Here is a 26,119-nt window from a genome sequence, read left to right as displayed (position 1 = left end):
ACTCCACGGGTCAGGCAGCATCTGAAGAGTGAATAGACAAGCAACGTTTTGTATTGGAACTTTTCTTCAGGCAGGGCGAAGTGGTAAGGAAGGGTCCCGACACAAAACATTGGATGTCCATTCCCTCCACAGATGTTGCCTTACCCACCGAGTTCCTGCAGCACTTTGTGTCTTAGTCAAAGGGGGTTATTAGGAACATGTGCTGCTGGTTGAAGGAACAAAAAGGTACGTACTATTTTAAAGGAGAGCATTGAGAAGGTTAACTACTGGTTCATATGGTCAGTGGGGACCTTCATTGCTGGATTCAGATAGTCACACTGGTCCTGCATGGATGCGTTTTATTGAAGTTCAAAGTTACTGGATAATTTAATGATTAAGAAGGAACTGCAGATGCTGGAAAAATCGAAAGTAGACAAAAAATGCTGGAGAAACTCAGCGTATATGGAGAAAAAGCAGCATCTATAGAGAATGTAGAGTAGGCAACATTTCGGGTCGAGACCCTTCTTCAGACTGATCATTTAATGAACTCACCTCCCTGAAGACATTCTTGATCAGCCTGTTGGCAGCCTGCAAGTCCTCTGGGTGGTTGCTTTTGAGAAGCCTTGCAAGGAGCTATGGAATTTTGCAGAAAACGATTGCTGGTTAATATTCTGCACACTCCTTTTTTATAAATTATATTAAATCACGACATTGAGTTTATTGACGTATGCACAAGTATGGTGTGGTAAAGGTACAGGTACCGTGCTGTCGTAATTTTAAGATAAAGGCACCGATTTTCAAGCACTCTTGGTTCCAGAGTGTTATGGATTATCCATTTTGCCGAAACCAACTGAGGTCACGGCCTCGGCGGGTCGAGATACCGGCTTGCAAAGTCAGCCTCGGAAGTCAGCGATGGGAATGTATCTGATGGCTCTGATCGGGCCGGATTTCTAGTGCTCTGGCAGCAGGGGGCAAATTCAACCCGTCAATCGAAAGTGGAAGTCGGCTATTGGAACGGATCTGCCAGCTCCGGGCGGGTTGGTGTTCCAGAGTCCCAGCTGCAGGGGGCAAATTCAACCCACCCAGCAGCTGTAGAAGTCCCGATGAGGTTGAGATCGGCCACCTCACCTGACCACATCTCCGGGGGGGATTTCAAGTGCACTCTCGTAATTTTGACTGGATTAAAGGAGGTGCCGGACCACCAGAGCCAGGTGGTGAACATGTACAATGAATATACAGGTACATTGACGGACAAAACAAATTATACATTCTTTTTTGATTTGCCAATTACCGCTGCAGTGGCAATTTTCTGGTTACAAATAGAAAATGACGCATTCATGTTCACACCAATAACTCTTCTATGAAGTACACTGAGCACTGCACAATATGTAACGATGCTTTACAAGTGGACGAAGACAGCAAACCACTTAAATCAGATGGACAAAATCTTAGTCAAAAAGGTAGGTTTTAAGCGAGAGGGATTTCCAGATCTTGGGCCCTTGGCAGAGCAAGGTAGCCACCAATGATGGCGTAGTTACATCTAAGGGTAAGAAATTGGCCAGAGTTAGAGGGTAAGTTATCTCAGCAGGACAGATGGCCGCGAGGAATTTACAGCAAAGAGGAGAACTGCCTTTACGCAGTGGTCTGCAAACCATTGGGTATCTCTGTCCCAAGGGTCTGTAAATGCTCACAAAGGAAGCTCCAGAATACAGTGATTGTGCAGCAAACGGGTGGGCCTCAGGATCAGCAATGATCTTCTGAACAGAGAAGCAAACTCCATGGCTAGAAAACCTACCCGGCTTCTACTTCAGTAGAAAGAGAGAAACTCAGTGGCAGATTAGTCATTAATTAAACCAATGTGGCCATGAGGGATGATGGACTGAAATGGAAAAGGATGTAGATTGGGATTGAAATTAATGAAGAGGAAGAAGGGAGTTTAGAGATATAACGTGGAAACAGGCCTTTCAGCCCACCAAACCCATGTTAACTAGGTACAGTTGGGGAGAGGAGTCAGGCAGATTTTAAAAGCAGTCGTGAAGCTAAGAACTAGGCCCGGGCTGGTCAAACACTTGGTCACAATGGAGATACATCGGGATTGTCCACACACGAAAGTTGTGACTTTTTCACCTTTGCTTTCTCATCATCATCAAAGAGCGAGCTCTTCACTCTTGGCGAAGGTGGTGGCAAAAGTTTCACATCCGGTAACTTGGGATCCTGCTTGATAAGACCTATGGAAGAGGAAATTTAAAAAAAAGGTTTTCCTTCCGTCTTTTTACTTTAGAGCGATACTTAGAACATGTTACACTCCTTGCAGCTTTTCATGTAATACATGCTGCTTGGGGAAACCCACCTCAGAATGTTTGGCTGTCTGTAGGGGAGATTGCGTAGGTGGTGTGGAACAAGATTCTATAAATGGATAAGAGAATCCTCATTGGGGTTGTTATTACACAGATGTGGAAGGATCCATCCTTATTGATGAAACGATAAACGAGGACCCTACATGATCCAATAGCATTTTTTCCCATAGGAAAGTTGTCCGTAGGTATCTAGCCAGTATTTACTCGAGTGGCATAGTGGTGTAACGGTAGAGCTGCTGCCTCACAGCATCAGAGACCCGCGTTCGATCCCGACTACGGGTGCTGCCTGAATGGAGCTTGTACGTTCTCCCCGTAACTGTGTGGGTTTTCCCCGGTTGCTCCGGTTTCTTCCCACGTAGTAGGTTAATTGGCTTTGGTAAAGATTCTAAAATTAAAATTGTCCTTGGTGTGTAGGATACTGCTAGAGTACGGTGATCACTGGTCGGCACGGACTCGGTGGGCTGAAGGGCCTGCTTCCATGCTGTAGCTCTAAACTAAACACAGTGAAACAGACCTTCTCCTCCTGTAGTTATAAGTGATAGGTTGATAATGCATAAACTGATGCTTATGCTTCTTACACAGAAGAGTGACGGACCTCAAAAATGCTTTCTTGATTATAATTCATGAAAGGAACTAAGGAAATGGAAATACTTATCTGCCTCAGCACGCAACAGAGCAGCACGTTACATACCTTGCTTCTTCAGCATTTGATATGCATCTCGGATTTTTATTTCGTTTGGTAGCCACACTGTCCAGCTGTACAACATTTCAATCACCTTCGACTTTACTTGCTCCGAGGACCACAAACCCAGGTACTGTAAGGAGGAAAAGCAAATCAACATTGGTCATCACAGCTGCGGCCACTCACACACCGATAACATCATGATCATGGTCTTCCTGCAGCTGAACCCTAATGCACAGTTCAGTCAAGGGGCTTGTTCGGTGTTGAACATCAAGACGGTGGGGAGGAGTGAAGGTTGGTGATCCCTCAGCTTAGAGAGTCACACCAATCAGAGGACCTGCGGATAACTGCATTCAAGTCTTGCTTTCACACCTAAAGGAATATATGTTTTTGAAAACCCTATGGCTCTACTGCGATTAAAAGGGTTCATATCTGCGGGCAGATTGCGTTCCACAAATTGGCTTGTATTCCCCAAAGATTAGTTTGGTTTAATTTAGTGATAAAGTGCGGAAACAGGCGCTTAGGCTCACCAAGTCCGCGCCAACCAGCGATTCCCGGACACTAGCGCTATCCTACACGCTGGGGACAATTTACAACTTTTACCAAAGCCAATTAACCTACAAACCTGCACGTCTTCGGAGTGTGGGAGGAAACCGTAGCACCCAGCGAAAACCCATGCGGGTCACGGGGAGAATGTACAAAATCTGTACAGACAGAATCCGTAGTCAGGATCGAACCCGGGTCTCTGGCGCTGCAAGGCAGTAACTCTACCGCTGCGCCACCGTGCCGATCTAAGGCTGGATGACTGTTCAGGAGTGATAGCAGATAAAGATTTTTCACTCGAAGAGCAGCAAGAAGTACAATGGGCCACCTTTGAGAAACAGTCATTGTTAGCAGAAAACTCAAGATTCAATATTGATGAAGAATGTCAGTACCTTTGGCGATAAGACTTTAATTAGATCATTTAAGAATCGAAATTTTCCAACTTCATTCTGAAACCGTTTGCCACAGTTGTTCATGCACGTGTCCAACACCTGTGGAAAGGAGTCATGCTGTCAAACTCTGGTCAAATACCAAGCTGCCAGCCAAAATCAAAATCACATCCACAGACACACACAAAGTTTAAAGGTCAATAAATGATATCCTGGCATTCATTCGTACAATGACTTAAATTTTCTGCAAAGGAGATAATTTGGGATTCAATGTACAAGCAAACTGAACCATGAAGTGTGGTGAGTGCAGATGGTGTGAGTATGAATCTCTTGTTCACAAAATAAGTTTCTCGACCTCCTATCTGTATCTGGTGTGTATTAGTTGAAAGAGATGAACTGATCAGTCTGCAACTCCATTATCATTGTATCATGCAGCCAAAGCCAAATGCATTAGGATAGTCAAAGATGAACTGAATACGTTGGCCTTGTTTCCTCTTGTAATCCGATGACATACGTACCCATTTAATGGAGGATATCAACATACAGGCAGCAGGAAAAGAAACAAACTGCTTAAAGGCAACATCCATGGAGGGAAATGGACGCATGATATTTTTGTTCAGGACCCTTCTCCATTTCTCAGACGCTGCCTGACCCACTTATTTCCTCCAGCAGTCTGGTTTATTGCTCAAGGTTCCAGCATTTGCACTCTAGCGTCTCCATATAAGTAGAGTGTACTGACCTTATATAATGTCACTGTGTAACGTCACTGTCAGATTAATACTCAACCTTTCTTTGGAGTGATTGAAGTAAGAATGTAAAATTAGCATCACTCCATATCTGCCTGACCTGAAGTTACAGCCTTGTGTTGGGCAGCGACAGCTTTTTCTGTACAATTTGCCCCGTACTTCTCCTGATGGGATCCGTGTGGATGTTGATTTCTCTAATTTCAAGTAACCCCTGCATTCCCTCCCTCTGCCCTCCCCCACCCTAGGCGTCCTAACTAGTTCCACTGTTCGCGTCCCTGTATCCCTTCATTATCACTTCTATCCCAGCCAACAATGGGCCATTATGGGCTCCACCCTTCCTTGGTCATCTGTTGCTGGCCCTGATTTGTTCTGTCCTTTCCCTACCTCCAGCTCCCCTCTATGACCTCTATTTTCAAACTGAAGAAGGGTTCCGACCCGAAATGTCACCCACCCTTTTCTCCAGCCATTGCTTGGCCCGCTGCATTAAGTTATGTGCACATATAATCATAAGATGATCTCACCGTGAGAGCATACAGAGCCTCCTTTTCTTGTGGCGATTGGATTTTGTGACCCAAAAGGCGAATTGCAGTCTGTGGGCTTAAGCAAGAGGAATTTGTATTTCACTGGATGCTCATTATATTTTTCCATTCTTAATTAATATTTTTCTGCTTATATATTCCCCCCCCCCCCCCCCCAAAAAAGTATGTCTCATCTTCAGGTCCCATTAAACTGCCAATGTGTTACATCTGCCCTGATGTTTATACTCAAGAATTATGCAATGGGCACCATTTAGCCAGTTATATCTATGCTGGCTCTTTGAAAGAATATTTCAACTAGTCCCACTCCACTAAATTGTTCCATTGCTCTGTCTTGGAAGTGAATGAGGCAATGAGGTGGGAACGGATGGAGAAAAGAGGGAATAATTTTTTTCGCCATTTTCCATTGGGGCGGCATGGTGGAAAACGGTAGACTTGCTGCCTTACAGTGCCAATACCCGGATTCGATCCTGACTATGGGTTCCGTCTATTCGGAGTTTCCACGTTCTCCCCGTGCCTGCGGGGGTTTTCTCCAGATACTCCGGTTTCCTCCCCACAATGCAGGATGTACAGGTTTGTAGGTTAATTGGCTTCGGTAAAGATTATAAATTGTCACTAGTTTGTAGGATGAGAAAATAAGAGAGCAGGAGATGGGAAGCCAGGGAGTAACATGTTCTCCTGATGCTAAAGTCACTTTAGTAACACATCCCTTCTTACCCCTCCAGCTCGAGATTGACCTGATCGCAGAATCCCTTGATGTGTTCCCATTTCTCTTCAGTGTTTAGAGGGTTGGTAGCTTTATCTTTAAAAGAAAAACACACAAGACAATTAGACGAAACATGTGGCAATTGACCTACTAAAGTCTTTCTGCAGTATTGCTTTTGTTTCAGATAAGCAACATCTGAGAGGCTACAGATAGAATCTCATTATCGTAACCGTCTAAAATGTGCAGAAATAGCATCAAAAACACTGGTGCAGGAAAACGAGAAGAGGACCAACAAGGAAGTGGGATTCACGTCACGCTCCGATCCCACAAGTGATCTACTTGGGGACAAGATGGGGAAGTATAGTTCATATGTAGAACAAATACCGACGAGTGATTTAAATATTTGGATAATGAGACGATGGGAATAGTGCAAAGATATTTAAACATAATTTTGACTAATGACTTGGCATAGAGAAGCCAAGTTCCCGTCATTGTTAAAGACTTGGTAATCTGATGTTCAAACTCAGTTTATTGCTTTTCTGCTAGACTGCCTCTGTGGAAGTATTTTTCTTTCTTGAAATAATTCTTACCAGTTGATTTATAAGTTTGGAAGGTCTAATCTGGACATTTTTCTAAAAATTGTGTTCTCACTGTAAGACTTCACCAGGATCTTATAATTTCTTCCAATCAAATGTGTTAATTAAAAGATATATAATGACATAGAGGTTTTTAGGTAAATTGGCTTCAGCAAAATTGTAAATTGTCCGTAGTGTGCAGGATAGAGTTAGTGTGTAGGGTGATCACTGGTCAGCGCAGATGCAATGGGATGAAGAGCCTGTTTCCGCGCTGTATCTCAAAAGTCTAAAGATGCCAGAAATGTGAATTAACATGAGAAAATCATTGAAACACTCAACTGGTTGACTTGAATCATGAACTTCTGTCTCTCTTTCCACAGAAACTGTCTGACCTGCTGAGATTTTCCCGCATTCTCTGTTTCTAATAACAGATAGTACTGCTCTATCACATGTTACCAGAGCACGAATTGGATATAATACAATCGATGAAGTAGGGAACACAGATTATACTACGTAGACCAAATCTGTTATAACAGTGGTGTGCGCAGCATTGGAATGTACAGCTGCTCTATCAACTGTGCTGCATTCTATTTCGATTTTGTGCTTTATTTTTAACCATCTTATTGCAATTTTGACTTTGGTTATCATAACAACGGATGGTGAAGGTGATAAAATGTGTATAGAAAGCAACATATTAATGATAATGCTGATGGCGATATGAAAGCAAAGGCTATTACTCAAACGCTTTGGTAGAAACAAAAGGACATACAATGCTGACAATGCTGCTTGAGACACTGGGGTTACGGTGTCCACACTTCCCATACAGGGCATAGGTTTAGGTTTGTTATTGTCACCGAGGTGCAGTGAAAAGCTTTGTTTTGAATGCTGCCCAATTAGATCAGATAATACTATACATAAATATAATCAAATCAAACTAAAGTGCAATAGGTAGAGCAAAGAGGTAGATACAGAATGCAGAATATAGTTCAATGCATATCTGTTCCATAGACAATGTCCAACCCCAAAATGGTGCAGTCAATCAGAGTACCTAGCTGGAGCCCCGAACCCCTTTTAACCCTATTAACACAATTATTTAATAAAGCGCTTTTATATAACATCACCTATTCCTTTTCTCCAGAGATGCTGCCTGACCCGCTGAGTTACTCCAGCATTTTGTGTCTATCTTCGTCAATGATCTTATAGGCTTTCAACCTGTAATGGTGCTCCCCGAATTAAGTTTGTGTGGCCATTGGCTAATATTTACTGAAGATCTGCATCTACAGCGACTAAAGTTTTGAAGGCGATGTGGGTGTCTTTCATGAGGCTGTGCCTAAAGAGCTGTCGACTTCTCTCGTTTCTTCTGCATTGCAAGAAATTGATAGTTTAAGGACAATGATTATAATGTTGAACAGCAGGAAAGACATTTATTGTAAAATTTGCATTTTCACCCACATGGGCTGCTCCACAAGAAAAGATTGTCAAATCAGCAAACCAAAAATAGACTGCTTCTTCAAACCTCAAAACCACAAAGTGGAAGAAAGGGAACTGCAGCCATCTATAATGGCTTACAGTTGGCTAGAGAAGAGTTACAGGGATGCGAACAGTGGAACTAGTAGGCCGACTAGGGTGGGGGAAGGAAGGCTTGCCGTTTGGCTGATTGTCCTTTTAATGTTAAAGTTGATGGGTGGCCTCTCTGCCCTGGAGCAGGGAGTGACAGAGAAATTCTGGGATCTAGTGATTGATGAGATCCATCCATCTGTGGTGTAACACAGCGGTGCAGCGGTTAGAGCTGCTGCCTCCCAGCACTAGAGACCCGGGTGTGATCCTGACCTCGGCCACGGTCTGTGTGTTGCTGTGACTGCTGTGGTTTCCTCCCACATCCCAAAGACGAATGTGTTCGTAAGTTAATTTGCCTCTGTGTCGGGAAGCTATTTATCTAGTGTGTCAGTAGTGGGATAACATAGAACTAGTGTGAATGGGTGATCGATGGTCAGCGTGGAATCGATGGGCTGAAGGGCCTGTTACCATACTGTATCTCTAAATCAAGATAAATCTGAGAAATACGACTTTCTCTCCCGATTCAGTCACGAGCGCCAGTTTTGAGGATCTCTGCTGACCTTCCAAAACCACCCCTTGGATTACTCAGATATAGTGGATAATCGGCAATATTGGTCACCAACCCCACCCCCTCCATGTTTTGTTATAATGAGGGTTTACTGTATCTTATGTGCCGATGACTAAAACAGTGTACCATTGCAACTCCCAGTTAGTTAGGATGCTTTCGGACTAACACTTTTACAGTAAGCACGTCATACAGATTTTTAATGAACCTGAAATCACATTTTTCTTCCAATATTAAGATCACCTATTTCCACCACAGTGATATAATCTGCCTCATCTGATGCTGAAACCTTCAACCAGTTATTAGAGTAATTTAAAAAAAGAATATGCACACTTCTGGACAGACAAACCAGCCTTTCCCCAAAGAAGTAAACTTGCCGCAGATGTGTGGGCGGGATTTCTTTATGTCACAGGGCACTGTGTCGGTCTTGTGACTTTCCCCATGACTTACCGAACTGCCAATTTCAGCAACCTCTATTCATTTTCCTAACCAAAACATTTTAAAACCTTGAAGCATCAAATTAAGCAAATCAGGTTACCAAGTTAGTCACACAGTAAAGTGCATGCTCAATTCGGGGAGCAGTTTAACCAAAGAGTCAGGAAGTACGAGCTAGTCGTGGCAGAACAACAAGCCCTGGTTTGATGTCTTGTGAAATTCAAAAGAACAAACTGGATTGGAAGTACAGAAGCCACAAAGAGACTTTACTTATGTGCAGGAAGTGGGGTTCATTAAACACCATGACGGCATTAACGCCCTGCATACAAAGAGTTCCTCACTAACAATTCGTTTCAGTGCCAGCTGTGGCTCAATGTGATCCACCCATTCCAAGCCATTGAGCAAAGAGAAAAAAAATCTCACACTGAAGTACTCAACTTTCATTATAAAAACAGAAAATGCTGAAACACTTGTAGGTCAGGCGGTATCTTTGATACGATCTATGGGATTCACCTTTGCCACCATTTCAAGAAGAATACAGAGTTCTTCCCTGGTGTCGTGGGCGATAGGTTAAACCAACATCAACAAAGAACAAACAATAAGGTCTCTTAACTCAGTTGTTTGTGGATGCCTGCTGTATCAGAACTAACTGCTATACACCCCCATCTCACCCCTTCTCTCCACATTAGAGATGAGTAAACCTCAAAAAGAATTTGGAGCCTTGAGACGACTGTGACAGTGGAGGGGGCATAGGGGAGGGGACGTGGAGGAGTGGGAAGGATACGGGATGTAGGGGAGGGAGCACAGGGACATGAGGGAGGGGGCACAGGGGACCTGGGGAATGGGCACACGGGACGTAGGGGAGGGGGCACAGGGGACATGAGAGAAGAACACGGGAGGAAGGGTGGGGGAGTCCAGGGACTGGGGGAAATGGGCACACGGGATGTGGGGGAGGGGACACAGGGGAGAGGTGAGGGAGAATGGGACAGGTAGGGAAGAGGGGGAACAGGCAGCATGGAGCAGGCAGAGGGGATAGGCCGAATGGGCAGAGGAGGTGTGGGGGAGCGGGTAGGGGGAACAGGGCAATAGAGCACTTGATGAGACATAGACAGGGGGGACATGGCACAGTGTATAGGGCGATGTGATGGTGAAGTAGGGGTTTACCTGTTGCACACATTTAGGCGCATATCTACCAGAAAAGGAGGGGGGGGGGGGGCGAACGGACGGAGGGGTCAAGCATCAGACAGCTGGGGAACTTTGGTAATACACAGGCACTGGCAGCTCGGACAGATACACTGTATTGATAAAGTTTAATATAATGGGAGTGTGTCGCAGCCGGGATAGGAGAGGTGGAGGGAGAAGTGTGCAGCAGCTGGCAGCAAGGATACTAGAGGAGCTGGCTGGCAGCTCCACCGGTGGCGAGGAGAGGGGAGGGGAGGATCTGCTCAGCTGCGGGACCGAGGAGTCGGCTCCTGTTGCACTGGATCTCGCCGGGACCCGCGGCCGCCCCGTCCCCTGAGCACCGCGGTCCGGGCGGACAGTTTGACCCCCTTCCCCCCCTCTCCTGGCCGGGCCGGGCCCACACTCACTCAGCCACGACTCCAGCGTCTCTCCTCCTTCCTCCTCCGCCGCCATCTCTCGGGCCCGCTCTGCGGCGCCGCCCCACAGCAGGGCTCACCGCAGCGCACCGCCCCCTTTGGAAAGCACAGGCTCTGGGCCCACCCCTAGGCTCTAGGCCAACACCCCCAGGCTCTGGGCCACCACCCCCAGGCTCTGGGCCCACCCCCAGGCTCTAGGCCAACACCTCCAGGCTCTGACCCCATCCCAGGCTCTGGGCCAACACCCCCAGGCTCTGGGCCACCACCCCCAGGCTCTGGGCCCACCCCCAGGCTCTAGGCCAACACCCCCAGGCTCTGGGCCCACCCCCAGGCTCTGGGCCCACCCCCAGGCTCTGGGCCGACACCCCCAGGCTCTGGGCCAACACCTCTAGGCTCTGACCCCATCCCAGGCTCTGGGCCAACACCCCCAGGCTCTGGGCCCACCCCCAGGCTCTGGGCCACCACCTCCAGGCTCTGGGCCAACACCCCCAGGCTCTGGGCCCACACCCCCAGGCTCTGCACCCCATCCACCCCCCTAGCCTCACCACAGCCTCCCCCTGGGGGTTGCAGGCCAGAGTCGAACCCCACCCTTCGGGGTCTGGTTTCATAGAGTTTGCCCCCCCCCCCCCCTGGGGTCCCACTCCAGGATCTGAAACCCAACCCCCGGGTCTCACCCCAGCCACTCCCAGGGGATTGCAGGCCAGGGTCAAACCCCACCCTTGGGGGTCTGACCCTACCCCTGGGGTTTCATACAAAGTCTCCCACTCCAGGGCCTGACCCCACCATTAATAATGGATGGGATTTATATAGCGCCTTTCTAATACTCAAGGCGCTTTACATCGCATTATTCATTCACTCCTCAGTCACACTCGGTGGTGGTAAGCTACTTCTGTAGCCACAGCTGCCCTGGGGCAGACTGACGGAAGCGTGGCTGCCATTCTGCGCCTACGGCCCCTCTGACCACCACCAATCACTCACACACATTCACACACAGGCAAAGGTGGGTGAAGTGTCTTGCCCAAGGACACAACGACAGTATGCACTCCAAGCGGGATTCGAACCGGCTACCATTGGGGGTTTCATCCAGGGTTTAAACCCCATCCTTGGGAATGTACCCCTGGGACTAGACACAAAATGCTGGAGTAACTCTGCAGGACAGGCAGCATCTCTGGAGGGAAGAAATGGGTGATGTTTGTTTTGGATCAAGACCCTTCATTAGGCCAAGGATCTGATCCTAACCCTGTGGATTTCATCCAAAGTCTGACCCCCACCCGGGGCACCAGACCAGAGTGCAACACCACTCCAGGGTCTGACCCCATCCTTGGGAGTTGTTGCCCGCTGCCAGGATCCCACCCCAGGGATGGACACCATTCTTGGGGGGCTTTCCCTGGGGTCTCAGCCCACCCCTAGGGGTTTCAACCCACAGCCTGACCCAAATCCTCAGTCGCCGTGCATCCCGGGAGATGTTTCTTGCTCCCCTTACCCTTCCCAATGTATAAAATGTCTTCAAGACCACGCCATCAACTCTCTTCCCAACAACTGTCCAAACCTGTACATGGCAGGAGACAACTTTGGTTTTTCTAAAGGTGAACCTGAAATCATATTTCTCTTCCATTACTCAGATCACATATTTCCACCAGTGATATCATCTGCCTTATCTGATTCTGAAACCTTCAACCAGTTCTGTCACTTCTAGTATTGATTATTCTAACAAAAAAATAACTCAAGGTCACCCCAAAAATCGCCGTATCCTAAATAACACGGTCCCGTTTGCAAGCTTCACCAATATGTTATATGACCCAAGTTGGCTCACACTTAAAAATCTTGATTTAAAAAATCAATCTATGCGCTCCCTTTTATAATTTCCCTGATCCCGAGGACCCATCCAAGATTGTTATACTTTGGCTTATTTTTCATTTCCAATTTATTGTATCAATGTTGCGCAGTCAGATCCCAGCACTCCCTTTATTTCAGATTAATTCCATTCACAAAGCTTGCCTTCAAAATAATTTTTCTCCAACACGTTCTGAATAATAAAGCACCTGCAGATTTCAACATTTGAATAGCGCTTTCCTTTACTTACTAAACTGCAAAAAGTTAGTGATAAGAATAAAATGCTGAAACACGTTGCAGACCTGCATCTGTGGTAAGAAAAATGGGTAGCATTTTGATCTGGAATTCTTTGTTAAATCGGATGAAGGAGTTGTCAAACCGAAACATCAAATGTTTCTTTTTCCACAGATGCTCCCTGACCTGCTGAGTGTTTCCAACATTTTTTTCTTTTTTTAAATTTCAGATTTCTAGCATTTGGCATTTTTTAATTTCAAATTAAGAGGTGTGAAATCTGAGCAAAGCTGGTAAAGCCAGAACTCCTGTCACTATCTTGTGTCCAGAATACTTCACTAGAGTTACTTGTCAGAAAGATGAGCCCGTTTGAGTTGCTCATGGTCTTTTTGCCAGTGCTAACCTTCAGAGCACCAGAATAAGTGAGCTGTACTTCACGCGCTTCTCCTGTAGCGACTTTAATGCAGAGACGGTAAATCCAGGACCACAGTTTAACCAGCAATTGTACACATTACCACCAACCACTTCATAAGTTAAACCAGGAAAAATGGAACAAAAACTTCACCACAAAGAATACTTCTATAAACGGGTTGAACTGAAGGTATGTATCAACATTTATATATATTTATTTTATTCCTTGATCCATCAGCAATGCCCATCTTATAAAACATACCCTGGTCCTCATCAATTCTCAAGATGTTTATGTTTAAAAAGCTGTAACTAACAGGTAGACTGATCAACCAGAGACCTTTTATCTAGAAAAGATGGGCTCGTTATGACATTGAAATAATACATTAGTTTTGACATGGTATCTGCAGAGAAAATACTTGCAATGGAGGGAAGGGGGAAACCAAAACTAAAGGAGATAAATACAAGATAATAATTATAAATTAGTTACAGTTGACAAATTCAGTAAGGAATTGAAGAAACACTTCTTTACCCAAAATGGAATTCTTTAGGAATTAAATGGACAAACTAAGAGGAAATAGAGACATGAGCGAGAAAAGAATAGAATGAAATACAGAAAGGATAACATGAAGCATGGTAAAAGGCAGAAGGTGTGCATCATAGAACACCTGCATTAAATAGTCTATTGTAAATCCATTGATACCGAATGTCCATGTTGTTGAGAGCAAGTGGTTTGCTGTTCTTGGTCAGTGATGATCAAAGCCCTGAAAGCTGCATGTGATCTTGGACTTGAGACTCATCTCCTAGTGTAGGATCATGCTGGGAAAACCCAATGGAGATAGAAGCCTTTCCCTTCCCTGCCTAACTCCACTCCAACTGATGCCCAAATCCCTTGGACAGAGGGCTACAATCACAAAGTAGGACCATTTAGAGAACCTGCCATGACAGCAGGTAGATCTAACCAGTGGTATCAAATGTCTGGACATTTAACAGCTTCCCTTCTTAGATGTTCTGTCGGCTGTGAAATATGTCCATACTAATGGAGGGATACATCAAGCACAATCCCCCCCCCTAGTACACAGGTAGGAGGAAGGCCCGTGGGCTCAATGGACGATCACTCGTTGCAGTCGTTCACAGACTTCTTCAGGCCCCAAGGACAGCATCATCTCAGCCACACCCGCTCCTTGCTGTGGAAAAAGCAAAATGTAATCAGATTCTCAAAAATGTAGGATAACCATTAAAAATTACTACTGTCTATATACTATTACTAAAACTCTCATCTTGACCACTTCCGACCTACGCTGTAAATAAATCTTCGCAAAAACGCTACCCTATATCACTACGATTTTTCGCCACCTTACTCACAATTCTCCTCTGCTGCAAGTCAAATAAGTTTTGTTCCGATCGGTGAAATAGTACAAAAGTTAAGGTTTAAAAATCGCCCCTTCTGGAACCCGCTGTCAATAACGCGGCGAGGAGAATAAAAAGCTGAAGGGGCTCAGTGTGATCACCGGCACGCGGGAGAGTCAGCTTTTTACTGTATCTCAGTACGTGTGACAATAATAAACTAATACCTAAATGTAAGGGAATCAACCTCAGGTTCTTTGATCTCAGCAAGTAATTGATCCCCCTCCACTTGTACCATTGCGCCCCATGCTTCCTACCTGCTGCCCACTGAGAACCAGTCGCAGGAGCTTCATCATGACACTGTATTTGGTGGTTGTGAACTGTGCCTGTAATGTCCTCAGCTCAGAGTTCAGCTCCTCCATCGCCCCATTACCCTCTGTCCAGTTTTGAAACAGGCTGAAATTCAAAGCATCAACGTTCAAAATTAATTCAATGTTAAATGAAGTTTCAGAGTGACAGAATTGTCAGGAAATAAAGATGAGGGGAGTGAGGATGCTGAGAGGAGAGCAAGAGATGCAAATATCAAGGGAAGCATGAATTTGGGCAGTGAGGGAGGTGCACAGGGAAGGGACAGGCACATAAAGGGGGTGGGGGGGGGTGGCGGCGGTCGAATGGGGTAAAGGGGAGGTTGAGAGATGGGAGGGTAAGAGAGGAACACAGAGAGACGAAGGATGAGCAAGCTTTGAGGGGGAACAGCTCGTGGGGAAAAAAGGAATGGAAATGGAGAGGGGAAGAGAAAAGGAGAAGGCAAGGGAAGGGCGAGGACAACAGGGCAAGGTATCGGGGGCGGGCGGGGGGGGGGTGAGGGCAGGGGGAGAACCACGGAGTAACGGGATGGGAGGGGGAATCAGGGAGTAAGATACTTTCCTTATCACCATGCTGCAGATCTTTTCTCCCTCTGTGGTCAGACCCTCCATCTGCTCTCGGGGTACAGGAGGCCGGATCCACAGGTAAGAGTAGGCTGGCTTCAGTAGGTCCAGCAAAGATGTGATGTGCCCCTGCCAGTGCGTAAAAAGCACATGATTATGTGGCTGTGCTTTACAGTTCATTAACTGAGATCTTGCTGCTCCGTCTGAACCATCAGTGGCAGTGCTCAAACCTCACTAGCATCGGCATGGTAATGGTGGGAAGGGTGGCACAGCGGTAGAGTTGCTGCCCTACAGCGCCAGAGACCCGGGTTCAATCTTGACTACGTGTCGAGCGTCTGTACAGTTTGTACTTTCTCCCGTGTGGGTTTTCTCCGGGTGCTCTGGAATCCTCCCACACCAAATACGTACAGGTTTGTAGGTTAACTGGTTTCGGTAAATTGTAAAATTGTCCATGGTGTGTGTAGATTAGTGCGCAGGGATCGCTGGTCGGCACGTACTTGGTGGGCCGAAGGGTCTGTTTCTGCACTGTATCTCTATAGTCTAAAGCTGATGCTGCCACTACTCAGCCTCATGGGGCAACCTATCCTGAGCCATGGCTACCGGGCCACGGACTAGGGTTGAGCCCGAGAAGGAGTGTTGAGATTGCTCCTACCTTCCGGTGTTCCAGCACCCGTTCCACATAGTCCGTGCACAGGGCCTCTCCCTCCAGCAGCTTTTCCTTGTACACCTTCTCCACGCGTGCTTGCAGCTCCATCACCAGCTGTTGCCTTGAGCTGCTGTTCTCGATGCGGCGCAACAGGTGAATTCTGCCAAATGTGATGGAAAGGGCAGGATCTGAGTGGTCACCTTCAGTCAGCGAGAGTCACATGTCCACGTTGCTGGGCTTCTTACGTAAGTACCGACTCAATCCCAGTTTAGTTCGGCGATATGAGTACGGAAACAGGCCCTTCGACCCACCGAGTCCACGCCGACCATCGATAACCCCGTATTCTAGGATCATCCTACAATTTACAGTTTTTACCGGAGCCAATTAACCTACAAACCTGTACGACTTTCGTGAGGGAGAGGAAACCGGAGCACCCGGTCACTCTGAGAACGGACAAACTCCATACAGACAGCACCCGTAGTCAGGATCAAACCCAGGTCTCTGGTGCTGTAAGACAGCAACTCTAGCGCTGCGCCACTGTGCAGCCCCATATATTGGATGCCAATCATTTTAGCCCTGGCTGATTTTTATTCACTTCAATCCAAGGGTGCTGCGACCACCTGTGGTACCCCAGCAAATGTAACTACTTCAGGACAGACTGGGAATCGTGTTGAGACGGTCAATGTCTGAATCTCAGGAGCAAGAAACGTGATTCTCACCATTCACCACTTCATCTCACCATTAAAGCATTTTCGTGCTGAAGAGTCATTCCGATAAACAGCAACTGACCCAGAGTACAAGAACTCCCCTGCACTTCTTCCAATTGTGCACTGCAATACTTGACACCCTCCTATACAGACTACTAACACCTCCAAGTAATGTCATGCCCCTCGGTACTGCTCTCTGAACTTTAACAGAAGCTGAAATATTTTAAAATGAAGAGTGAAAGCAGACGCGACACAAATTGCAAACACTCCCAGTACTGACAGTCACGATGGTGGAGGATGGCACTAGTAGTGTTACACGTACACTGGTGTGCGTGCAGACATTTGGATACTTATGTACCTGTTGAACTCTGGCAGTTTGTCAAGGTCCAACAAGGCAGAGTGAGTTGTGATTCCAGTCAAGTCAAACTCACTCACCAACTCCTCCAGGGTTCGACCAGTACGATTGCCTACAACACAACGAGAATAAATGTAATGATCGTTTTCAATTTGCTTGCATTTTGATCCCTTGTTCTCCAACTGCTCTCTGTGGCTCTGTGTTCACTACCCCATGTTTGTGAGTACTCAGAGTTGCAAGTGCTTGCCTATACAATTTATGCTGCACACTTCAGGACAATAATGTATCAAACCTGTGATCGCAGACTCCATTCTGGAGTCTGATGCCATTCTGACAAAAATACCCACAACAGGATCATATTACTGCAGTCCTGTATATCACACACTCCAGACACATTACAGCCTTACATACAACACATCCCAGCCCATTGGAGGTCCCAGGTGTGTGCTGCACTAAATAAAACAAAGCCCGTTCCTTATCCACTGTACCTGAGAAGCCAGATCCACAGTTGGTAACAATGTCAAGTAGAGCCTCCGGCAGGTAGCCACCCTGGGAAAGGTTCTGAATGAACAGATCGCTCTGACGCTTAGACAGTTTGCTGCCATCTGTGTTCAGGAGGAGAGGAAGGTGAGCAAATATTGGCGGCTGCCAGCCAAAGGCACTGTACATCATCACATGTTTGGCGGTGGAAGTAAGCCACTCCGTTCCCCGCAGAACGTGGCTGATTTTCATGTGATGGTCGTCAACCACGTTGGCCAAGTGATAGGTCGGAAACCCGTCTGCCTTGAGGATGACGGGGTCTCCTTCCACACTGGCTGGCTCCATCCTGCTCAGTCCATACACCAGATCTTCAAAGGTCACCGTACCCTGGTCCAGGTGGAATCTGATAACATACGGGGAACCTCGTGCCAGTCGCTTCTCGATCTGCTCGGCAGAGAGGTGTCTACAACGGTTGTCATACCTGAAAGTGGAGGGCATTCGTATTAACAAGGACTCAAGAGGTGGTGGGTCCAAGTCTCACCGCAGAGACTTGATCAAATTATCCAGGACAACTTTCACAGAGTTGCTGCACTGTCAGAGGATTAGTGAGGGAACATGCATTGTTTGAGAGGCATCGCTGAGAGAGCACAGCACTGTTAGAGGGCAGGTACTGAGGAAGTGTTAACTGTGAAGATAGACACAAAATGCTGGAGTAACTTAGTGGGTCAGGCAGCATTTCTGGAGAAAAGGAATAGAGAAACATAGGAATTAGGTGCAGGAGTAGGCCATTCGGCCCTTCAAGCCTGCACCGCCATTCAATATGATCATGGCTGATCATCCAACTCAGTATCCTGTACCTGCCTTCTCTCCATACCCCCTGATCCCTTTAGCCATAAGGGCCACATCTAACTCCCTCTTAAATATAGCCAATGAACTGGCCTCAACTACCTTCTGTGGCAGAGAGTTCCAGAGATTTACCACTCTCTGTGTGAAAAATATTTTTCTCATCTCGGTCCTAAAGGATTTCCCCTTTATCCTTAAACTGTGACCCCTTGTCCTGGACTTCCCCAACATCGGGAACAATCTTCTTGCATCTAGCCTGTCCAACCCCTTAAGAATTTTGTTCAAGAAGGAACTGCAGATGCTGGAAAATCGAAGGTACACAAAAATGCTGGAGAAACTCAGCTGGTGCAGCAGCATCTATGGAGCGAAGGAAATAGGTAACGTTTCGGGCCAAAACCCTTCTTCAGACTGACTTAAAAATTTTGTGCGCTTCTATAAGATCCCCCCTCAATCTTCTAAATTCTAGCGAGTCTATCCAGTCTTTCTTCATATGAAAGTCCTGACATCCCAGGAATCAGTCTGGTGAACCTTCTCTGTACTCCCTCTACGGCAAGAATGTCTTTCCTCAGATGGCATTTTGAGTGGAGATCCTTCTTCAGGCTGAGTCGGGGGAGAGGGAAATTAAAGGTATGAAAAGGTACAGAAACAATGTGACAGAAATGGAGCCGTGACCCGGTTCCCACGTGCGGGAGTTGGCAGAGCCTGCAGCTGGGGCACGGTGGCACAGCAATTGAGTCGCTGCCTTACAGCGCCAGAGACCCGGGTTCAAATATTCTTATCATTATCTCAATACTGTTTGGAGGAGCTTCCTTTGAACAAATTAGCTGCCATTCTTCCAATATTACAACAGTGACAATATTTAGACGGCTGAAAACGACTTTACAACATTTCAAGCTCACACAAGGCACTAGAGAAATTTCTATTTTTTCAAAATAAAGTCAGAAGGTATATAGTGGGCAGGGTATACATTCAGTCTGAAGAAGGGTTCCAACCCGAAACGTCACCCATCCTTTTTCTCCAGAAATACTGCTTGACCTGCTGAGTTACTCCAGCACTTTGTGTCTGACTAGGGCATACATTTATGCAGCAGGTCGTATACTAAAGAACAGAGTTCACCTTGAAGGACACTAAGTCAAGTCAAGTTTATTCGTCACATACACATACGAGATGTGCAGTGAAATGAAAAGTGGCAATGCTCGCGGACTTTGTGCAAAAAGACAAACGACCAAACGACCAAACAAACTACAAACACAATCATAAACATATTCTTTTACATATTAAATATTGGAAGGAAAATCGTTCAGTAAAGTTAGTCCCTGGTGAGATTTACAGTCGAATGGCCTCTGGGAAGAAACTCCTTCTCAACCTCTCCGTTCTCCCAGCATGGCAACGGAGGCGTTTGCCTGACCGTAGCAGCTGGAACAGTCCGTTGCATGGGTGGAAGGGGTCTCCCATGATTTTATTGGCTCTGGAGTTGCACCTCCTGATGTATAGTTCCTGCAGGGGGTCGAGTGAAGTTCCCATAGTGCGTTCGGCCGAACGCACTACTCTCTGCAGAGCCTTCTTGTCCTGGGCAGAGCAATTCCCAAACCAGATGGTAATATTTCTGGACAAGATGCTTTCCACAGCCGCTGCGTAGAAGCACTGGAGGATCCTCGGAGACACTCTGAATTTCCTCAATTGCCTGAGGTGGTAAAGGCGCTGCCTTGCCTTACTCACGAGTGCTGCGGCGTGTGATGTCCATGTCATATCCTCAGAGATGTGGACTCCCAGATATTTAAAACAGCTCACCCTATCCACAGGATCCCCATTTATCCTCAATGGTGTGTACGTCCTCGGATGATGTGCCCTCCTAAAGTCCACGATCAGCTCCTTCGTTTTTTTGATGTTCAAGAGGAGGCTGTTATCCTGGCACCAGAGTGCTAGATCAGCCACCTCCTCCCGGTAGGCCTTCTCATCGTTGTCTGATATCAGGCCCACCACCACAGTGTCATCAGCAAACTTAATTATTGAGTTGGAGCTGAACCTAGCCACACAGTCATGTGTGTACAGGGAGTACAATAGGGGGCTGAGGACACAACCCTGGGGCGATCCTGTGCTCAGGGTGAGGGACTTCGATGTATTCCCTCCCATCTTGACTACCTGGGGCCTGGCGGTGAGAAAGTCCAGGACCCAGTAAGCACATGCACTAATATAAACTATTGCAGGCAAGCCATTGGGGAGAAAGGAATATGCTCCAAATGGACACAGTCCCTGCAAACAGACATTTCATTACAAACTTACCTTGGTGTCTGCCTCATTCTCAGTGCTTCCTTCTTCAATATTTCCAGGCGTGACGGAGTGCAGAAGCAATAATATGCTGCATTTCTCTTCACTAGAGTTTCAGCAGCCTTCCGGTACAGATCAAGTCGCTCCGATTGCTGGTAAGGTCCACAGGAGCCACCATGACGAGGGCTTTCATCGGGGGGTATCCCTGCATAACAAATGACATCAAGACCCGCTTCACAGACTAATGGACGTTTAGACATTAAGGAACTGAACGGAGATGGGATCCATGCAGGAAGGTGGTGCTGAGGGAATGGATGCTGAATGATCTCCCCCCTGCTTCTAATGTTCTTTGCAGTATTATTATTATGAACATTACAATAAAGTGGGGTACATTAAAGCATCAAAAGTGTTAAATTAATACTGAGGGTGTGGAAAAGAATAAACATGACAGACTTATAACACAAGTTCAAGTGCACCACAATATAACTAAATAACAGGATGTTATATTGAGAGCAGGTCGTAAGAAACATGTAACCAATGGCCTAAGGTAGTGAAACAAAGAGTTTGTTATAACTGAGATTCTTAAGTTGGGTGTGAGAGACTGGTATAATTGAAAGATTTATGCTGAGAGAGGGAGGGTGATTGAAACCTAATACCGAGCCTAATATTGTGAGAGACTATTATACCCTACAAGCTCAGTTAGATGGAATACCTGCCCACTCCAGTACGTCTTCAATGCTTTCCGTTGCTCCAGGCACGAGACGGCTCTGATCCGTGTCTTCTATACGGAGGATAAACTGGCCTCTGTGCTTTTTGGCAAATATGTAATTATACAGAGCTGTGCGGAGTCCACCCAGATGGAGGAAACCTGGGAAAGTAAGCACGAAGGAGCAGGATTTTAAAAGGATGACTACAATGATTTAACTCTGAGGGCACCCCATGTGGTGTAGGGACAACCTTGATTGTCGTGCAGAATTGGTATGGAGTCCGGAGCCCGGAGCAAACCCGTAAGTATCGATATGTAGGAAGGAACTGTAGATGCTGGTTTATTACCAAAGATAGACAAAATGCTGGAATAACAGCGTGTCAGGCAACATCTGTGGAGAACCACGCATGAAGGTTCTGACCCAAAACGTCACCTATTCCTTTTCTCCACAGAAGCTGCCTGAGTTACTCCAGCATTTTGTGGGTTTTTTTGTAAATGAACATCTGAAGCTTCTTCTTTATACAGATTGGGCAGCAGGATAGTGTATCGGTAGAGTGCCAGCCTTACAGCGCCAGAGACCCGGGTTCGATCCTGACTACGGGTGCTGTCTGTACTGAGTTTGTCCTTTCTCCCTATGACCGTGTGAGTTTTCTCCGGGTACTCCAGTTTCCTTCCATACATCACAGCCTGGTTTGGGAACAGCTCCATCCAAGACCGCAAGAAATTGCAGAGAATTGTGGACGCAGCCCAGCCCATCGCACAAACTAACCTTCCTTCCATTGACTCCATCTACACCATGTTTCCTTGGCAAGGCCACCAGCTTAATCAAGTACGATTCTCACACAGATCACCCCTTCTCCCCTCTCCCATCAGGCATCAAGTGTGAAAACACATACCTCCAGAATCAAAGACAGTTTCTTCCCAGCTGTTATCAGGCAACTAAACCAACAACTAGAGAGCACCCCTGAGCTACTATTTACCTGAGTGAAAATCCTCGGATTATCTTTGGACTTTACTGGACTTATCTCACACTAAACATTATTCCCTTTATCATGTATCTATACACTTGGACGGCTCGATCGTAATCATGTTAACTGCTGACTTGTTAACAAGCAACAAAAGCTTTTCACTGTACCTTGGTACACGAGACAATAAACTAAACTAAAATGGGACACCTTGGTAGGCAGAGACAAGTTGGGCTAAAGGGCTTGTTTTCGTGCTGTCTGACTGACTCAATGCCATTTCAATTTAAGACTTGGCAGATGAGGGCCACATCAATGGAACATCTTGGATGACACAGTAAATGACTCATGGTATACATTTTATTTCAGCAGGGGTGCTCTGAAGGAATTTCAATCAGGGCTCAGCACTTAACTGGGAAGCAGTAGAGGGCACAAGGGCAAAATGAAAGCTAACATGAAAGTAGTACAATACCACATGAGAATTATCAATAGTGGGAAGAAATCCATGGTGGTAAGGGGAGCAGCTGTGGAGAATTAGGGGAGGTGGGATTGAATGGGCCCTGAGGGTCAAGGAAAAGGCTTCAGGTGGGCGGCGCGACTCTCGTCAGCAGCAGCCTCTGCAGTCCGTCTGTGTTTTATTATTTTTTGTCTCGTTTTTATGTAGTTTTTGTTATTTTTTTTGTTGGGGTATGTGTGTGGGGGGGTGGGGGTGGTGTGGGGGGGAGGGGGTAACTTTAAAATCTTTCCCCTGCACGGGTGACCCGACCTTTTCTTTGTCGGGTCTCCGTTGTCGTTGGGGCTGCAACGTGGAGCGGCCTCCAACAGGAACGACCTGGGGCTCCAGCTGCGGAGCTGCCGACTACTCACCGTCGCGGAGCTGGCCGAGTCCGGAGCGGGTGGAGCAGTGGTGGACGCTGCTGCCACCCGACCCCCGGAGATTCGGAGGCTGCAACTGCGGGTCTGGCGGACGGCGGCACCGGGAGCCCGCGGGTCTCTGCTGGGTGACCGCTTTTCGGGGCTTCCGCAACGGCGACTTCTCCCGCCCGAGTTGCGGGGTTGAAGATTACCTGAGCGGGGCCTTACACCATCGCCCCGCGTGGCTTGGAATGGCCGCAGGACTCTGCGAGCGCACGCCGGGGGCTCTAACACCAAGACCCGGTGCGCGACCTTGCATCACCCGGCGTGGCTTTAATGGCCGCGGGACCATCGCCAGCCGGGGGCTTTGACTTTGACTCTGACATGGGGGGGAGAGTGCAGTGGAGAGATAATTTTTTTTTGCCTTCCATCACAACGATGTGATGGATGTTTGTGTAAACTGTGTTGTGTCTCGGGTCTTTTTGTTTTGTAATGTATGGCTGCAGAAACGACATTTCGTTTGGACCTCAAGCGGTCCAAATGACAATAAATTGAATTGTATTGTATTATTGTATTGTATGGGGTGAGGAAGAAAGGGTGATAGACCAGGGAGATGTGGAAAAGAGGGCAGAGAGTGGAGTAGGGAAGAAGCGAGATATGAGGGTCAGGAAGAACAAAGGAGATGCAGAAAAGTGAAGGGTGGTGGGTTGAGCAGGCAAGAGGAAGGGAGGTTGGGGGAGGGAGGGAGGTTAAAGGACCAGGGAGATGCAGAAAATAGATGGTCAGTGAATAGTCTGAAGAAGGGTCTCGACCCGAAGCGTCATCCATTCCTTCTCTCCAGAGATGCGGTCTGACCCGCTGAGTTACTCCAGCGTTTTGTGTCTATCTTCGGTTGTATACTAGCATCTGCAGTTCCTTCCTATACAGGTCAGTGAATAGAGTGGAGGAGCTGAATTCCAGGACTAATACATGGGCACAATTTAACGTGGACAAAGAGCACGATAGAGGATGGCAGATTATACATTATCTAACCCATGGTGACTGGTCATGTGACTACCCACAAACATTGATACATTGGGATCTTTGATTGATACATTGACCGCACGTGTTACAGTTGTTTCCCCGCCCAACCCCGGGTACCTGTGGGGCTCGGCCCGAAGCGCACCCTCACCCCGCTCCCGGGCCCCTCTCCGCCGGAGGACAGCCCGCACAGCCCCGGTCTGCTGCCCACTGTGGGCCAGGGGATGAGGGCTCGGCGGTGGAACAGCCACCAGCGGCGACACACGGCGCCCAGCGCCATCGCCAGCTCCTCCCGCCCGGAACTACACGCCCCTTCCGGGTCGGCACTGAGAAAGGGGCGGTACCTCGCCTCAAGCTGGGGCTGGCTGAGAAACAGTGAGAATAAAGGCTATCTCATATTTGCCTCTCATATTTCCCTTGGGCAGCTCCAGTGGTAACAATTTTGATTTATCTAACTTCAAGTAACCCCGGCATTTCTCTTCCTCTCTCCCCTCTCCCTCCCTCTCCCACCCAAGTCGCACCAGCTTGTCAGGTTCACCCAACAAACGGCTAACAATACCTGGTAGACAAAAAGCTGGAGAAACTCAGCGGGTCAGGCAGCATCTATGGAGCGAAGGAATAGGCGATGTTTCGGGTCGAGACCCGCTGATTTTCTCCAGCTTTTTTGTCTACCTTCGATTTTTCCAGCATCTGCAGTTCTTTCTTAAACACTTACAATGGCCTGCTTCCTTTATCATAGTTACTTTCTTTGCATATCTTTCATTCATTGTTCTTTATCTCTCTACATCATTTTCTATATCTCTCGTTTCCCTTTCCCGTGACTTATTGTGTAGGAAGGAACTGCATATGCTGGTTTAAACAGAAGATAGACACATAAAGCTGGAGTAACTCAGCAGGACAGGCAGCATCTCTGGAGAGAAGGAATGGGTGTTTCGGGTCGAGACCCTTCTTCAGACTCGAAGTATTATTGTCTTTCTGCTGACTGGTTAACATGCAACAAAAAGCTCTTCACTGTACCTCGATACACATGACAATAAACTAAACTAAACTAGAAAGCGAGAGAGTGTGAAACGGCGTGAAATTCCAGTCAAGAGCGTGATGGGGTTGAGAGAGTTTGAGAAAATGCGAGGATGCGAAAGAGAATGAGGACTAATGAGGGAGAAAGCTAACCCCTCTTGGGGCAGGCTGCGAAACAGAGTGAGAACTTGTGAGAATGAGGAGCAGAGTGGGATCACCAAGAGACACTGAGATTGTGGGTGACAATAAAAGAGAGAAATACTGACACAGTGAGAGAGTGAGACCAGGGCCGGTGCTAGGAATTGCGGGGCCCAATTAGAAAATTGATGGTGGGGCCCCTACTCTAGAAAAGTAAAAATTTATGTATGTTTATATTTCGTGTAGTATGCTCGTCTTTAACCAAAAAAAACATTAAATGCTTGATATACTAAAATTTTGAAAAACTATATGAAAGTGTCACACATCTAATAAAATGAGCGGCACTTTGAAAGATTGAATGTGTGTGTGTGTGTGTGTGTGTGTGTTTATGAGTATGCGATTGTGTCTCTGTGTCTGTGTGACTGAGTGTGTGTGTTTGTGTGTATGCGTCTGTGTGTGTGCGTGCATGGCCGGCCTTAGGGGGTTTAAACGGTTTAGAGATGTTTAGAGGGCTTCAGATGGGTTCAGGTGTGTTTACAATTGTTTAGAGGGAAATAGGGGGTTTAGAGATGTTCAGAGGGGTTTAGAGACGTTATAAGCCCCCCGTGAGAAATTGTATTTCTCTGAAATTGAAGATAGACATAAAGCTGGAGTAACTCAGCAGACAGGCAGCGCAGCGACTCTGGAGAGAAGACCCTTCTTCAGA

The 26,119-nt window shown here is 46.9% G+C and overlaps 2 protein-coding genes across 5 annotated transcripts in view; both read right to left on the bottom strand.

Annotated features, from left to right (window-relative positions):
* Positions 1-10,780, bottom strand: part of gga2 (golgi associated, gamma adaptin ear containing, ARF binding protein 2) — a 37,444-nt gene extending 26,664 nt beyond the window's left edge. For 2 of the 3 annotated variants that reach the window (XR_004415353.1, XM_033040890.1), the window contains exons 1-7: positions 10,660-10,780; positions 5,950-6,034; positions 5,218-5,293; positions 3,954-4,052; positions 3,028-3,151; positions 2,107-2,207; positions 532-612 (exon numbers count right to left, since the gene is read on the bottom strand). Coding sequence is in view for 2 of the 3 variants with exons in the window: in XM_033040890.1 (XP_032896781.1) it covers positions 532-612; positions 2,107-2,207; positions 3,028-3,151; positions 3,954-4,052; positions 5,218-5,293; positions 5,950-6,034; positions 10,660-10,705 (612 nt within the window). In the remaining variant the exon portion in view is untranslated. The remainder of the gene's footprint in view (positions 1-531; positions 613-2,106; positions 2,208-3,027; positions 3,152-3,953; positions 4,053-5,217; positions 5,294-5,949; positions 6,035-10,659) is intronic. The other variant, XM_033040891.1, reaches the window with a different exon arrangement.
* Positions 10,781-12,615: 1,835 nt separating this feature from the next.
* Positions 12,616-24,576, bottom strand: ears2 (glutamyl-tRNA synthetase 2, mitochondrial). Of its 2 annotated transcripts, XM_033040897.1 has the most exons (9): positions 24,379-24,576; positions 21,428-21,583; positions 20,731-20,920; positions 17,613-18,085; positions 17,128-17,236; positions 16,069-16,222; positions 15,415-15,545; positions 14,805-14,943; positions 12,616-14,327 (listed from the first exon to the last, which is right to left on the bottom strand). In XM_033040897.1, the coding sequence occupies exons 1-9, from the start codon at positions 24,536-24,538 to the stop codon at positions 14,244-14,246; spliced, it is 1,596 nt and encodes a 531-aa protein (XP_032896788.1). In that variant the 5' UTR covers positions 24,539-24,576; the 3' UTR covers positions 12,616-14,243. The 2 variants fall into 2 exon arrangements, with proteins under 2 accessions (XP_032896788.1, XP_032896789.1); XM_033040898.1 differs by lacking the exon at positions 14,805-14,943.
* Positions 24,577-26,119: the final 1,543 nt, after the last annotated feature.

Source organism: Amblyraja radiata, chromosome 22 (genome assembly GCF_010909765.2).
Source record: "Amblyraja radiata isolate CabotCenter1 chromosome 22, sAmbRad1.1.pri, whole genome shotgun sequence".
Lineage (NCBI taxonomy): Eukaryota > Metazoa > Chordata > Chondrichthyes > Rajiformes > Rajidae > Amblyraja > Amblyraja radiata.
This window is presented reverse-complemented; position numbering and strand designations above follow the sequence as displayed.

Coding starts and splice junctions, on each gene's coding strand:
- ears2 (XM_033040897.1), bottom strand. CDS start 24,538: ATGGCGCTGGGCGCCGTGTGTCGCCGCTGGTGGCTGTTCCACCGCCGA. Junction 21,584..24,378: donor CTTCGGGCCGAGCCCCACAG/GTACCCGGGGTT, acceptor TTACTTTCCCAG/GTTTCCTCCATCTGGGTGGA. Junction 20,921..21,427: donor AGACGTACTGGAGTGGGCAG/GTATTCCATCTA, acceptor TTTGTTATGCAG/GGATACCCCCCGATGAAAGC.